We start from the raw sequence: 14091 nt of genomic DNA on the forward strand, positions 1-14091 counted from the left end.
CCCATTTTACAGATGAGAAAACTGAGGCACAGGGAGATCAAGCAGCTTGCCAAGGATACAAAGATGAGAAGATTCAAACCCAGAAGGTCTGACTTCAGGGTTTATGTTCCTAACCCCTAGGCTACTGAGTAGCGGTACCGGAATGACAGCAATATGGGGAAACAGGACTGCGCTGCTGACCTTGAGCTGCGGCTGCCTGGGAGACCACCATGTGATCTCTAAATGTTTGAGAACCTGGCTCTGTGTTAAAGTTGGAATGTGATGTGGGCAAAGACATTTCAGAGCATCAGTGTCTGATGTACTGAAGTAAGGGTTTTATTGAAGGGAGACGTATGAAGTTCAAGGAATGCGCATATTTTCTTTAAATCCTAGTTTGACTGTCAAGATCTAGCTCCTAAGGCACGCTCTCCAGGTAGCCCATCGTCACTTCCATCCAGAGAAATGCCTCACACCTGATAACTCCAAAGCCCTCTGCCAGCCTCTGCTCTGCATTTCGCTGTCTTATGTACCCTACCTCCCCCGCTTACTTACAAATTCTAAACGATCTATTGTTTGGGGATAATTTGTACCAGCGTTCTGCTCTCTAGCTAATGGGCAGTTGTTTGTGGATTTTTCTTTTGGGCTTACGTTAGAATCACAATATAAAGCTAATTTTAAAAAAACAGCTCACAGAGCACAGAGTCACAGAGCTGAAGGGGAAACCTTAGATTGTTTTTGGAAGCAATGAGTTCTGAAATAATTAAGTTACTTTAAAAATCCACTTCCGCTGAGCTAACAGTGAGTTAAAAGCAATGGAGTTACGAAGGAGCACTTGCTGAAGAGCAGAAACAATGGGGGAGATTCTATTAGCCTAATTGTTTTTTAATTTGGTGCTCTGAGCTTATAGATTTTTCAAATTCGGGATTTTTACTGGCCTATTCCTGCCTCCTGGGCCTGTCACCTGTCAGCGAGGCCTGCCTCGGGCAGGTCCCTGGCCCAAGTGTGAGTCAGTCAGGCCAATGCTGGTCTGACACCGACTCTGACCCCAATATGAGGACACTAGCTCCTAGCCCCTGACCATGGCACCCAATTCCCCACTTGGGTTTTCTCCCTCTACAGGATTGTTTTACTGCAGGTTGTATGTTAAGAGAAAGAAAGAAAGGTTGTATGATAAGAGAATTTGATGCATAGGGTCAGTGATGTTACTGACCTAAAGGACAGAGTATGGGGTGAAACCAACGGGACCAATGTAAAGGCATTTTGGTAGGGTGGGTGATTTTGTAAAATGAACAGTCCCTCCCTAATGGGGATTTAGAGTTTTTCTCAACAGGCCTGTGTGAGGTGAGACAGACCCTGATCCTGGCTATGGTTCAAAGGGCAGAAAAATTTATCTTCTGTGAATGTGTTCCTAGATGTCATCTAGCTTTTCTGAAGTCAGTGCTAAGCTCCTTCCTCCAGGAAGGCCTCTTTGATTGCTTGCATCTCACGAGCCTCTTTCTCCTGAGCCTCCCAACACCCCCAACCCTCTCAGTCCTGACAGCCTGAGCCCCACATTCCAGCCCTTGCTCATGACCTGGCCTCAGTTGTTCAGGTGGGTGAGTCTGGTGTCTCAGTGTGGGGCTCCCTGAGGACAAGACCTCAGAATAATCATCTCCCAAGTATGATATCTTGTGGTAGTACTGACCATGGGGCGGGCTTGCGGAAAGGAGGGGGTCAGGATAGAGATGCTGCACATCTGAGACCTTTCTGGTCCCTCACATCAATGCCCCTGGGGTACCAAGCTCCGTGGATTCTGTCTCCTCTTTCTTTTTCCGGAGTCCATCCCTCTCCTGCCCGCCCTTCCACCCACTCTCTAGTCACCTTGCACTGGCACAACACCCTCCTATCTTGCCTCCTGGCTTCATCTCTTGCCCCCCTCGACTCTCTATCCTTTACCCCCACTGCCAGAGTGATCATGCTGATTTCTGAATAAAAGTCATCAGCAGCTTTTTATTGCTCTTGGGAATAAAGTCCAACTTTCTTGGTGTGCTATTCAAGGCCCTTGACCCGGGCCCCAGCCGAACTTTCCTGACGCACCTCTGTGGCAGCTGGCATTTACACCAGCAGGCCTGGCACACACCGAGCTCCGTACCGAGCCACCCCTCGAGACGCCCTCCGCACTCTCACCCTTTACGCATGCACATATCCCTACAAACTCCTACTTACCTTTTAACCCCCAGCACTAATGCCACCTCCTCCTGGAGGCTTCCCCAACACCCAAGGTATTACGTAATCTCTTCTTTTTCTCTAAACACCTCCTCTATGTCTTCCCATCTCTTGAAACATGGGTCTTCACACTCTATTGCCCTTGAACTACAGCCACATATCCATTTCATGTCACAGTCCAGTACACACACACACACACTGCTCACATGACTGAATCCAGTTTCACAAAGTGAAATTTATCTTGACCACAGCTATCATATTTTTCTTTCTATTACATTCTAATGAATTATATTTATTCTATATACAAATACTAGTCACAACCCACTAAATTTACTTCACAATCCACTATCGTACAACATAGTTTTGAAAAAGAAAAATCTCTTTTAGAGCATTTGCCGTAATTCACTATGAGTCTCATCTCTTTAGAATTGATCCTTCTTTTCTTTGCTACTGAACTTGAGCTCCCTGGGGACAGACAAGTAGGAAGAAACCATATTGGAGTCAACAGTTCCCTCCTCAAGAGTGAGCCATTGAGTATACGTGGGCTGAATCAAATTGACTCAGGTCTGTTGAAACCCTGGAAGGCAGGGTCTGAGATGTGGGATGTAGTGGTGGGAGGGAGCTTCCCTCTGGGGGCCCAGCCATGCCTGGGAATGAGGCTCTGGCTATAGACACTGGGTACCAGGGGACTGGAAGAGAGACGTTCCCAGCACTTCAGGGGAGCTGGCTAATGAGGACACTGCGCCCTCAGGCACAGCCTTGGACAGGAGAAAGTAAGACAGGAAGAGTCCCCCCTGGGACCCACAGGAAGATGCGCACGGAGAGTCTGAGGGCAGATGGTCAGGCCAGAATTGTGGGGATGGATGTAGTGAGGTGGGTGCCTGTTACCACAGCAACGCAGGTGCCTCCACTGAAGATCGATGCCAATGGTGTGCAGTGTAGTCTGCCAGGGGCATTAGGGTCTGGGTGATGCAGGCAAGGTCTTCTCTTCCAGAGCTCTGTGGTCTGGGAAGCCTGCACTCTCCTGCAGCGTGCCCTGGCCTGTTGAAAGCCCTCATTACAATGTGCTCTGTCCCTTTCAGATGCTGACACTTTGACAAGAGCTTCTGATTTGGGCAGTCACCTGAGAGGTCCAGGAGCCTGGCTGGGAGAAGATGGAAGCCGAAATTCTAGCTGTAATTTTGTCTCTGGCTGATTAAGTGACCTTGGCTAAGTCCCGTCCCTCTCAGCCCCACTTTCCCCACTCATAAAAAGGAATGTAAACTGCTTCTCCGTGATGCTACTGGCATCTCAGGTGGGTCAAGTATTCGTTGTGTGGACCTAGCTATCTCCTTCCTGTCTGGCTTCCTTTTCAATCTGCTAACTGCCAGTAGTGCCCTCAAGCCACTGTGACAACCCCAGACACCCATACATCACTTTTAAGCGCTCCCGAGGTTAGCACTTCTATCTCTGATAGTCGAACTGGCAATATATGGGAGATGGGGACCATGAGGGACCCCATTTTTTGGGGTGGTTATGAGGGAGAGAGTGCCAGAGACAGGCTGGGCATAGGGATGAGTGGGAATATGGTGGAGAAGCAATGTCGTCATTGGCTGTCGGGAAAGAAGATGACAAGAAGTGAGGGTGGGAGGGTGCTGACAGGGTGATGGGAAGGGCCAGAAGCAATATTTACCGAAGGGATGAGGTCATGTGCAGGACTGAAATTTTCAGCACCACGGACAGCAAAATGCTACCACTGCCCACTTCCCACCATGAACGCAGGTGGGGAACCTTGGAGAGCGCCTAAGACTTACCCCTCCCCGCTCTGCCCATTCAGCCCATAGCCCTGGGCCCAGGCCAAGAAGGTCAAGATAATCCATGACCCTCTTCAATGCCCAGCTTCAGTCCTAGTACCTCCAGGTGCTTCCACGACTGCTCCAGCCCCTGGAGGGTCAGCTGCTCACTTCTCTTAGCTCATGCTGGGTCGGTATTTTTCTCTCATTGATTTCTGTAAAGGGGTCATGCCTTCCCAGCTAGCTAAGGAGTAGGGGTGGCAAGGCCTAGGTCACCTCTGGCCCTTTCTTCAGGGCTACACAGAGCCGCGCACACAGGGGCTCAGGATGGACCGAGGTGGTGCTGTTGTCTAGGCTACCGGGGAACTCCAAATGAGAATGAGAGGCTCAGGGTGGGCCAAGAGGAGAGTCTGTCACCTTGGATGCCCAGGCTCTGTCAAGCTGCACGGCAAATGCAAAACTGTCCCACGTGCAGGAGCACCTTGAGTCGCACACTCATGGCACACTCTGAGCCCCGCTGCCAGACGGTGGACACTATAAGTCCAACCCTTGCTGGGTAGGGGTGTCCATCTGAAATAGCAATCCTGTGGTCAGCATCCTCCAGGTTCCAGGCAAGAAAGTAAATTGGGAACTGAGTCAGCAGGCATCTCCTTGGCAATTTAAGAGGGCGAGGCAACTTCTCCTTCATTTGGTCTAAAGAGGCCCAAAGAGGGAGACATGTCCACGGTCACCAGCAATGAAGAGGCAGAAATAGATCTCTCTCCCCCAGGACACACTTTCTCATGGGAGATCCCGGAGTCAGTGTTTCTGGAAGGGAGAGGCTCTCCCTGCTACCCTGTGTTCCAGAAGATGTAGTCAGTTGTGGCACCTCTGCAGTGTCCTAGCCACTTAGTGTCTGGACCCCCAGAGCAGAAAATGCCTGAAGGGCCAGATATGCCACCCTCGGTCCCCTTACTGCTTTTCCTGCAATTGGACTACTGCAGACCTAGCTATCTCCTTCCTGTCTGGCTTGGGACCTACACCTTAGGTCACTTTTCTTTTGCGGGAAAAATCTCTACTGCCTGGACTAGGCAGTGATACTGTGGGCTTTTCACCTCCAGTTAAGAGACCATTTGGGGAAAACACGGTACAGTCGTGGTGCCAATAGCACGGTCTCCCTGAGCTTCCCAAACAATGTGCATCTCCCTGAGTTAAGTCTGAACATTCCCCGTCTTGATCTAATCACCGCACGTTGGTGGGGCAGAGGTGGGGGCAGCTGGTGACGCTCACCCAAGCTCAGGACCAACCTGCTGGGTTGAGAGATCGGGAATCTGCTATCACCAACCCAGTCATCAGGTTGGGAAGGGCCTCCTCGGGGCCATCTGCTCGTGACATCTGGGATGAGAGAGGGGCATTTCTTTCCCCTCTCTTCAGTATTGTGTGGACGCTGCTCTCCAGACCCCCTTGTCCATTCTGGACCTCCCCAAACCCTCAGCTCTCTATTTCTGAAGGGCTTTTCACCCATGATGCCCCTCCGTCCTTGAGTATGTATGGCAGGGGTAAATGTCCACACTTACAGCAGACAGTGGGGAAACTGAGCCAGGGAGGCACAAAGCAGCTTCATGGAGACCACAGTGGGCCCATAAAAAGGGAAGAGGTGTGAGTGGAATCCAGCTCACTGTGTGAGATCACTGGCCTCCCCAGGGAAGGGGCAAGTGGGAGGAGGTGCCTACCCCTGCTCCAGCCCCTATTGTGCAGGACTCCCTCCTTCCAGGCATCCCTAGCAGCTCGTCGCCATGACACCCACCAGCGGAGGGAAGCGGAGAGAAGGAAGCCTGCGGCACAGGCTGCCGCGGAGGGGAGGATGTCAGGGAAGGGCCACGACAACTCACCCAGCACACCGCCCACCCTGTACAGAGAAACGGAGGCCCAAAGAGGAGAAGAGCCTGCCCAAAGGTGAGACAAGCAGGATTATGTGAAGTGACGGGGGTGGGCGAGTGGGGCGGGCGGTGAACACATCTCTGGCTGGCAGAGTTCTAAGTCTGGGGACTTAGGGGGCCAAGGGGCTGCTTCTCTCCAGAGGCCTTTGGGGATCAGACCCTCTTAGTGTAGACAGACCGCCCCCTCCCAAGACACCATCCAGAGACCACTCAGTTTAGTGCCTCTCAGGGACAACAGAAGGCCACACCACCTCAGGACAGCCATCCTCGGTGCGAGTGGGACCCTCAAGGACCTGATCCCGGAGACACTTCTCTTTCCAGACCCTAGGCCTCGCTCTCCTCCCCTTGCTGCCAAGAGCCTAGCTGGGCACGGGGAGCCCTAGGCAGCGTCGTCTCCTAGTCGTGACGGGGCCCCATGAGGTTAGTATGTTTTCTGTGTCCTTCACACAGATAAGGAAATTGAGACTTAGATGGGGTGGAGCTGCCCGGCACTCAGTGAATCGCGGCACAGCCAGGACCTCGGTGAGCTCTCCTGAAGCTGAGTCTGGGTTCTTCCTGCTGTTCCTCGCCTCCAGCCCCACCCCTGCAGGAGCTGTGAAAGGAAGTTCTGGCCAGACTCTGGAGCACCTGGTCTGAGGTGGGTGAACTGCATTTGGGGTCCTGTAGGGTGGGTCCTGAGAGTCACTGGGGGTGGCGATTTGCCCTGGGGGTTCCAGACCCTGCTGGGGTTGCCAGGGTGTGGAGGGAGTGGGCAGGGAAGGATGCTGCAGCCTCTGACTCAATAGCAGGAGGGAGCGGAGGGGCAAAGTCAAAGTTCCCAGCCAATCTGGATTCAGATTTAGATGGTACATCCTGGACATCAAGCGGCATCCTTCCAGAGTACTCCAGTCCTGCATCATGACGCTACGGACAAGCAGCTCGGACTCTAACGCTAGCAGAACCGAGGCCCACGCCCTGGCATTCAAGGCCTCCATGATCCAGCCCTATTCCCTCTCCACCTCTGTTCCCACCCTCCCTTCCACCTGACACATCACTGGCCCAATTTTTCAAGGCCCTGCTCCCCAGCACTTCCTCCATGAAGTCTTCCCAACTTGCTTCTCCCTGTTTTTTGGAATCAACTTCCTCCCATGTACTCCTACAGCCTTGGCTGTGCTATTTCACTTAAGAGCAAAGAGCAAAAAGTTCTCTTTAAGAATATCTCTCTCTCTCTATCACAGGAGCCTCTGGAAGGCTGGGTCAGGTCTTATGCCTCTTTGAAGAGCTTGTTTCTAGTGGAGAAAAGGCAACATACCCACAAACCCAATAAAAGGTGAACCTGGACAGGGAATGGGACATTAAGTGGAGGATTCCTGGGGAAGGGGCGGGTGGCTGCATCTTTGGTCTTCCCTGAGATGAAGGGTCCTTAAGCAGAGGGACAGCTGAGACTCCGCTGTTACACTTCTCAGCTGTCTGGGCCCCATGCATGCAGAGGTGGAAAATGCTAGAGCGTGGGCTGAGAGCCCCCAGAGCCTGCTGAGGCTATTCAGGGTGCTGGCTTTCTGTGGGACCCTGGGCAAGTGTCTTTTCCTCTCCGGTCCAGTCATATCCCAGCCTTAAGCAGCACGGGCGGGGAGGGCTGAACTCAGCACAGAAGGCCTCACAGCTGGGAAGTTCTCAGGTGTCTGGATGGCCAGAGGGGCATCCTTTCTGCTCTCTCTTTCCTCCTCCTTTCCTCAGCCAGACCCTCAGTGATGGTCATGCCTGTCCCACTTTCCCTCTCTCCCAGCAGGGGACAGTTCTCACACACAGGGTAACTGCTGACCCTTGGGCTTCAGGGGTCAGGGTGTGGTTGGGTCTCACTGGGGACTGGGAATGCAGACCTGAGTTCCTGGAGTCACAGCTTCTATTCCTCAACCCAGGGGCCCATCTACCTGGGACCCTCCCTGAGGCTTCACCCCAGGGCCAGGCCTGTCCTCAACAAATGTAATGTCCCCACTGCTTCAAGACCTTCAAGAACCACTCCCACCCTCTCCAGGAAGCCTTCCAGGAATGCTCTAGTGCCCACCAAACCCATCTTTCCAATGCCTGATGGTTGATTTGTGTAAGCTTGGTCTTTAAGCAGCCTGGGGCTCTGTGAGGACAGGGCTCAGCCTTTCTCATCACCCCTGGCTCCTGAGCGCAAGCAGGTAGACCCAGTGGGAAGACCCCCGTGGCTGGAGACCACCTAGTTTATGTGTTTCCATTTTAACCCAACTAGGGCTTCAGAATGTCTCTAGACTGGGGTTCTGGGAAGTGGAGACCCCCCAGTCCTCCCCATAGGGTTGGGTTAGGTGAGGCATCTCTTCCCCCGTCCTGGCAGATGTCTCAGTATAGATGGGCCTGCCATTCTCAGCAGGACATGGTGCGAGCCTGAGGTCAAGGAGCCGAGGCTGAGCCGGGCTGGGCTTAGTGATTCCGCAGGAGGAAAATGACCCTGTCCACGAGGCTGCGGGACCCTCCTTTGCAGACACGAGGCCCACAGGGACAGGCAAGGGGAGGTGCCTAAGTGGGGCAGATAGAACGAGGGATGGGAGGAGGGAGAGATAGAGGATTTGGGGAGAAGGGAGGGAGGGAGGGGGGATGGAGAGAGGGGTAGAGGAAGGAGAGAGAGAGAGAGGGAGGAAGGGAGCTGAAGAAGGAAGATGGAGGGAGGGAGGGAGGGAAAGAGAATCACATAGAAAACAAGATAGAGACTGAGAAATACACAGAGACATACACACAAAAAGAGACAGAGAGAAAATACACCCAGAGACAGAGATAGAACCACACACAGAAATAGAAACAGAGATAGAGCCATGGAGACAAAGAGAACAACACAGAGAGAGACACGTACACAGAGATGGGCACAGGAATGGAATACAGGTGAGAGGTGGGAGGAAAATGGAATACAGTGCCCACCTCTGGCCAGACCACTGCTGGGCTAATCCACTTCCCTTCCCCCTACAGACAGGGAGACTGAGGCCCAGGAAGGGGGTGGGACTTGCCCCAGGTTCTACTGTGTATGGACATTATGATAGTTTTGGGTGGCCCAGAATTTGAACCTGATTCCCATATGGGCTTCGGAGAAACCTGGGAGAGGCAGAGAACACCTCCTGCCACAGGGCTGAAATGCCAGGCCCTCATCTTCTAGGCTCCCTTGTAGCCAGAGCTGGAGTGTGGGACCCAAAGCTCCACACTCCCCCCGCCTCAACAGATGCACTGGCCCCGAGGAAATCAGTGAGCTGGGGGCCCACAAAATGGAGATGGGCAGAGTGTTTCCTGGGGACCATTGCAGGAAGCTTAAAAACCCAAGGCAGTGACGACAGCAGGGGCATGGCCCATCTGGTGGCCAGGGCTTGTGGCGTTGTCAGGGCCCACTCAGCGAGAGTAGGGGTTCCCTCACTGGGCCAGCTCTGCCCTGAGTTCTTGGCTGGGGACCCCATTTCTGGTTCTGGTTCTCCGTTCCATCCAGTAATTCTGTAAGCTCCCCAATAGCCTTTGAACAAATTCCTTCTCTGTTTAACCCATCATATTTGCTTTCTCAGAGGCAGCAGAGCCTTAGTTAGAATGCTTGTTCTGTTATAAGCTGTGTGACTTTGGGAAAGTCGCTTAACTTCTCTGTGCCTCAGTTTCCCCATGTGTAATATGAGGATAATACTATGTCTGTTATTGGGTGTGTGTAAAGATTAATGAGTTAACACAGGTCAAAGACAGTACAGACACACAGAACCTGCACCAGGTGGGGGAAAACACTGGAGGGGACTCGGACACGTGGGCACTTAACTGGGTCCTGCCATGGACGAGCATGGGTGGCCTTGAACAAGTCCCTTCCCTTCCCTTGGCCATTGCTGAATCTGGAAACAGTCTCTGGGTAAGAATAACAAGGCTCTGACCAAGTCTCCCACACTTGCTACCTGTAGCTGTTAGCTAACCACACAAAAACTCCTGAATACCTTGTCTCCAGTCCAAGGCACTAGCCTGGGCTTCCTCAACCAGCCAATTGCGTTCTCCATATCTTCACTCAGACGTTCCTCCAGCCCCTCAGACCACATATCCTCTACTGTACTCAGCATTTTCCTAGTGTGGTCCCTGAATTCTCCCTCTTCCCTGTCTCATGCCAGTCTTGTCAGTTACAAACGCATCCTTGCCCTCTTCTGCTCTCGCAGCCTCCACTTGACCTGGGTCAGTTACAGTAGTCTCCTAACCCCTCCTTTTGCCACCAGAGGCTCTGTGTCCCAAAGCTGAGCTCCTCTGCTCACAAGCTCCCCTAGGCTCCCTCCTGCACCAAAGGTGAAGTCCTCTGCAATACTGTGAGTCATCTGACCAGCATCCAGCCATCTGGTCTCATCTGTTTCTTTCTCCTACTACCTGTGCTCCATGTAACACTGGCCAGTCCCGAGGCACAAAGCACGGTCCCCATCTCTTCCCCTAAATTTACTATACTTTCACCTACTAAAATCCCACCTGTCCCCAGAAGTCCAGTTCAGAGGCTAAAACCTCCCTGATCCTCCAGGGTGAAGGCATGAGTCTTTTCCTGTCCCTCTAAGCTCTTCTCGCAAACTGTCTCTCACGGATGCAGTGCTGCCCAGTGGTTAAGAGTGATGCCTGAGGGCTTCCCTGGTGACGCAGTGGTTGGGAGTCCGCCTGCCGATGCAGGGGACACAGGTTCGTGCCCCGGTCCGGGAAGATCCCACATGCCGCGGAGCGGCTGGGCCCGTGAGCCATGGCCGCTGAGCCTGTGCGTCCAGAGCCCGTGCTCCGCAACGGGAGAGGCCCGCGTACCGACAAAAAAAAAAAGAGTGACGGATGAGGGAGCTGATTATAACCTTGAAAAAACTGACTTCATGTCTCTGAGCCTCAGTTTTCTCATCTGCAATATGGGCATAAGAGCAGTACATATCTCAGGAGGCCTTAGGGAGGTGGGGATGATGGGATTATGTATGCAAAGCTCTCTCAGTGGTAGCTGGCACCTGGACCATGATCCACACTTGGTAGCTTTGTGGCCGATTCTCTGTGCTCAGCTGAGTGGACGAAAGTACACGAGGACTGTTGCCTAAGCTTCTGTCCCATGCAGGCAATGCCCACTCTCTAAAACATGAGGCTTCAGCGGGGGTCTGGCTCTAGCATAACAAAATTGGGTAGGAAGAGGAGCCGGGACCCTTCCTCCTCTTCCCCCAGGCTTCTCATAGGAGCTTTTCCCCTCCCCGTGTCCTTCTTTCTCCAGGAAAGATCCCACTGAAAAGGCAAACAGAGCAGGAGGAAGCGGTGGCTAGGAGGCAGGGGAAGAGAGAAATCAATCACCCCATTGCCATTGCCATTAGCGACCTTGGCTCTTCCCACTTCAGCCGCCACACTGGTTAATGGCAATGCTGCTTCTGCCCCACACGCTTCTCCCATTTGCCAGCAGTCAGCACTTTGGTCCAAATGAAGAAAATTGTTCATTAGTACCAGGGGCTAATTGGCACTACGTTTGCCAACCTCCGTGGCACCCTGACCTTTTTTTCAGCTTCTCATTTGACGTGATGTGAGTGGTCTGGTACGTGCTGCGGCACCTCCTTTGGGAAGTCTTCTCGTCTCCCCTCCCCTCTCCCTCCTCGTCCCATAGCCCCCTTGCACTCCCCAATCAGGGCATTTATCACTCTGTATCCCTTTTGTCTGTTGCAATTCTGAGTGGGGGCCTCAACGCCAGGGCAGTGGCTGGCACATAGTAGCTGTTTAATAAACGGTTTGAATACTATGCTCAGCTTGGCAATGGAGAAGAGATCCAGGCCCTGTCCTCGGGGGCTCCAGACTGGCTGAGGGGAGAGGGGACAGCTCAGGCTGTAGGAACCAGAGCAGAGCTGCCTCAGGTCCACAGGCCGTGGGGTAGAGGGGCCGCATCACCTCACTTAGCGCTTGGTCTCTGGGTTTAGACTGAGTCAGGGCCCCGGATCTCCACTGCCCCACCCCACACGGCTCACAAGATCCTAAAAATACAGTTTTATAATCTCAGGACTGGGAAGGAGCGTGGAAGCCATTCCTTCTGCTTGCACATCTCCTGGGTCAGGGACATCACCTCCTCCCAGGGAGGTTTGTTTTAATCATGGATAGGAAGCGTGGTCAGATGACGCAGAAATCTTCCTCAGCAGCCCCACTACCTCTCTCACTCCCTTCCGTTAGGAGCACACTGCCATTGGACTCCTCCAAGCACAGCTGTTCTCTGGGACACGAGAGCCCTCCGCTGGTGCAGACAGGGGAATGCCACTCAGCCTCAGATGCAGATGCTACGGTCTAGCCCTCTAACCATCTCTCAGGGTGAAGGCCTGAGTTTGGACAGGCATGTGTGTGTGTGTGTGCGCACGCGTGCGAGTGAGGCGACAGGGGAGCTGTGCCACTATTCAGACACACATTCAGAGACAGGTTGCTATGATGCTTCCAGGATAAGGGGCTTCAGACAAGCAGATGCCCTCCACTCTTGCCCAGTGTCTCAGAAGGCTCTTTGCTGGTGGGGCGGGGCTGGAAATGTGAGTGGCTGTTCAGGGTGGGCTAGTGATGCTGCATTCCACAGCCTCACAAGACACTCCCACTTGGCTCCCATCAGACCTTCCACAGGGCATAGACTCAGGCACCCCCTCCCCTCCCAGAGCCCAACCGGAACAACCCCACCTGGATGCTGTGTGACTCCTGTAGCCTCTGCTGCCGTCCTCCCCAGAGTGTCAAGCCAGCCGGTGATTGGCCAGGAGGAAGGAGAGCACAGGCTGTTCTCCCAGGGAGTGGGGGTGGGCGGTCCTGATTCAGACACCATGCATTACCTGGGTAGCAGGAGTAATGCTGACCACCGCCCCGGACTCACAGCCCAGAGGGCCAGTCCGGGGACATCCGGGTAGGGAAGAGGCTACACCCCACACTCCGGCCCAGAAACGGCTACGCTTTGCATGCCCCCCAACACAAGCCTCACCCCATTTTTCCTGCCTCCTGCTCTCCTCCTCTCCCACAGTAGAGTCTGATCGTGGCACTCACCCTGGGGGTTGGGAACTTAGTCTATGCGCCCCACCCCTTCCCACCTCCCCGGGGAGATGGGGGGCGGAAATTGGCTAAACACAGAGACGCCCTAATGGAGAAACTTCAGGCACCAAGAGTATATAATGTGGGAGAGAGGTTCGTCCTCAAAAGGAAAGAAGTGTTTCCTTCTCCCCTTTCTGGGCTCTCTGCGCACTGGAGCACGGAAATCGTGGGCAAATCACTGCCTTACTGAGGTCTGAAGCTAACGGTGAGGTAGGGGCAGAGGGAGCGCCCACAGTATTATGTCTTTAACGCCGGCCGTAGGACGGTGCCACCGCCCTCAGGTCTTCGACGCTGGGTCCGGAGCCCTCGCTACCCCCTAAACCGCCCTCCTGGGAGGCGGGTGCTGAACCCGCGGCGGAGGGTCCGGGGTACACTCACGGGTCGTGTTGTACTTGACGCCGTTGAAGTACTCGGGGCACTGCCTCTCCACCAGAGCTCCGGCCGCGCTCCGGGGCCAACACGTCCCGATCTGGTCCAAGGTCGTGTTGCAGTAGGAGTAGGGACCTGACGACGGGAGAGAGCAGAGCGGGGCTCAGAGGGGTTGCTGGGGGCGCGGGGCGCCGCAGGATGTAGGGCGCGAGGCGCTCGGAGCGCGGGGCCCTGGGCGCACCCAGCGCGCCAGGGAAGGAGCCCGCGCCGCCTCTGTCCGCTCGCCTCCCGCCTACCCTCGGGGTCCAGGGGCAGCCCCCAGCCGTCCAAGAGCAGCTCTTCTGCCAGCTCCAGGCTGCAGTTGGCCTCCAGCAGGCTGTGGAGCAGTGCCGCGTCCATCGCGCCCCGGAGCCGCGCGCCGAGAGGGAGTGTGAGTGCGCGTCCGGCGTGGCTGCCAGGGGCTGGGTTCGAGACTGAGCGGCCGAGAGAGCGCAGGGTCCTGTCCCTGCTCGCCCAGCCCGACCTTCCGGACAGCCTCCGGACGCTGCGCCGGATCGCCCGGAGCTGCCAAGTCGGGACCTTGGCTGAGAGGAGCTGCAAAGCGCACGGCGCTGCCGGTCCACCCGCTAGGTCGCGGCCAATGGCGGCACCAGGGGGCGGGGCCAGGCGGCTCCTCACGCCCTGGCCCAGGCTCCCGCCCCCGGCCCACCAGCCCTGCCCTGGGTCCGCCTTCTCAGGCCCCGGCAAGGTCCGGGGGAGGGTGGTGGGAACAGAGAGTGTGGGCCTGGTGAGCGGAATGACCCGTC

The 14091-nt window shown here is 54.7% G+C and overlaps 1 protein-coding gene across 20 annotated transcripts in view; it reads right to left on the reverse strand.

Annotated features, from left to right (window-relative positions):
* Positions 1 to 14091, reverse strand: part of CRHR2 (corticotropin releasing hormone receptor 2) — a 44419-nt gene that overhangs the window by 14697 nt on the left and 15631 nt on the right. For 16 of the 20 annotated variants that reach the window (XR_010945571.1, XM_067746636.1, XM_067746638.1 and 13 more), the window contains exon 3: positions 13295 to 13420. Coding sequence is in view for 18 of the 20 variants with exons in the window: in XM_067746636.1 (XP_067602737.1) it covers positions 13295 to 13420 (126 nt within the window). In the remaining 2 variants the exon portion in view is untranslated. Of the gene's footprint in view, positions 1 to 13294; positions 13421 to 13581; positions 14065 to 14091 lie in introns of those variants that run through there. The other 4 variants (XM_067746641.1, XM_067746646.1, XM_067746645.1 and 1 more) reach the window with 4 other exon arrangements.

The sequence above is a fragment of the Pseudorca crassidens genome, chromosome 8 (genome assembly GCF_039906515.1).
Source record: "Pseudorca crassidens isolate mPseCra1 chromosome 8, mPseCra1.hap1, whole genome shotgun sequence".
Classification (NCBI taxonomy): domain Eukaryota; kingdom Metazoa; phylum Chordata; class Mammalia; order Artiodactyla; family Delphinidae; genus Pseudorca; species Pseudorca crassidens.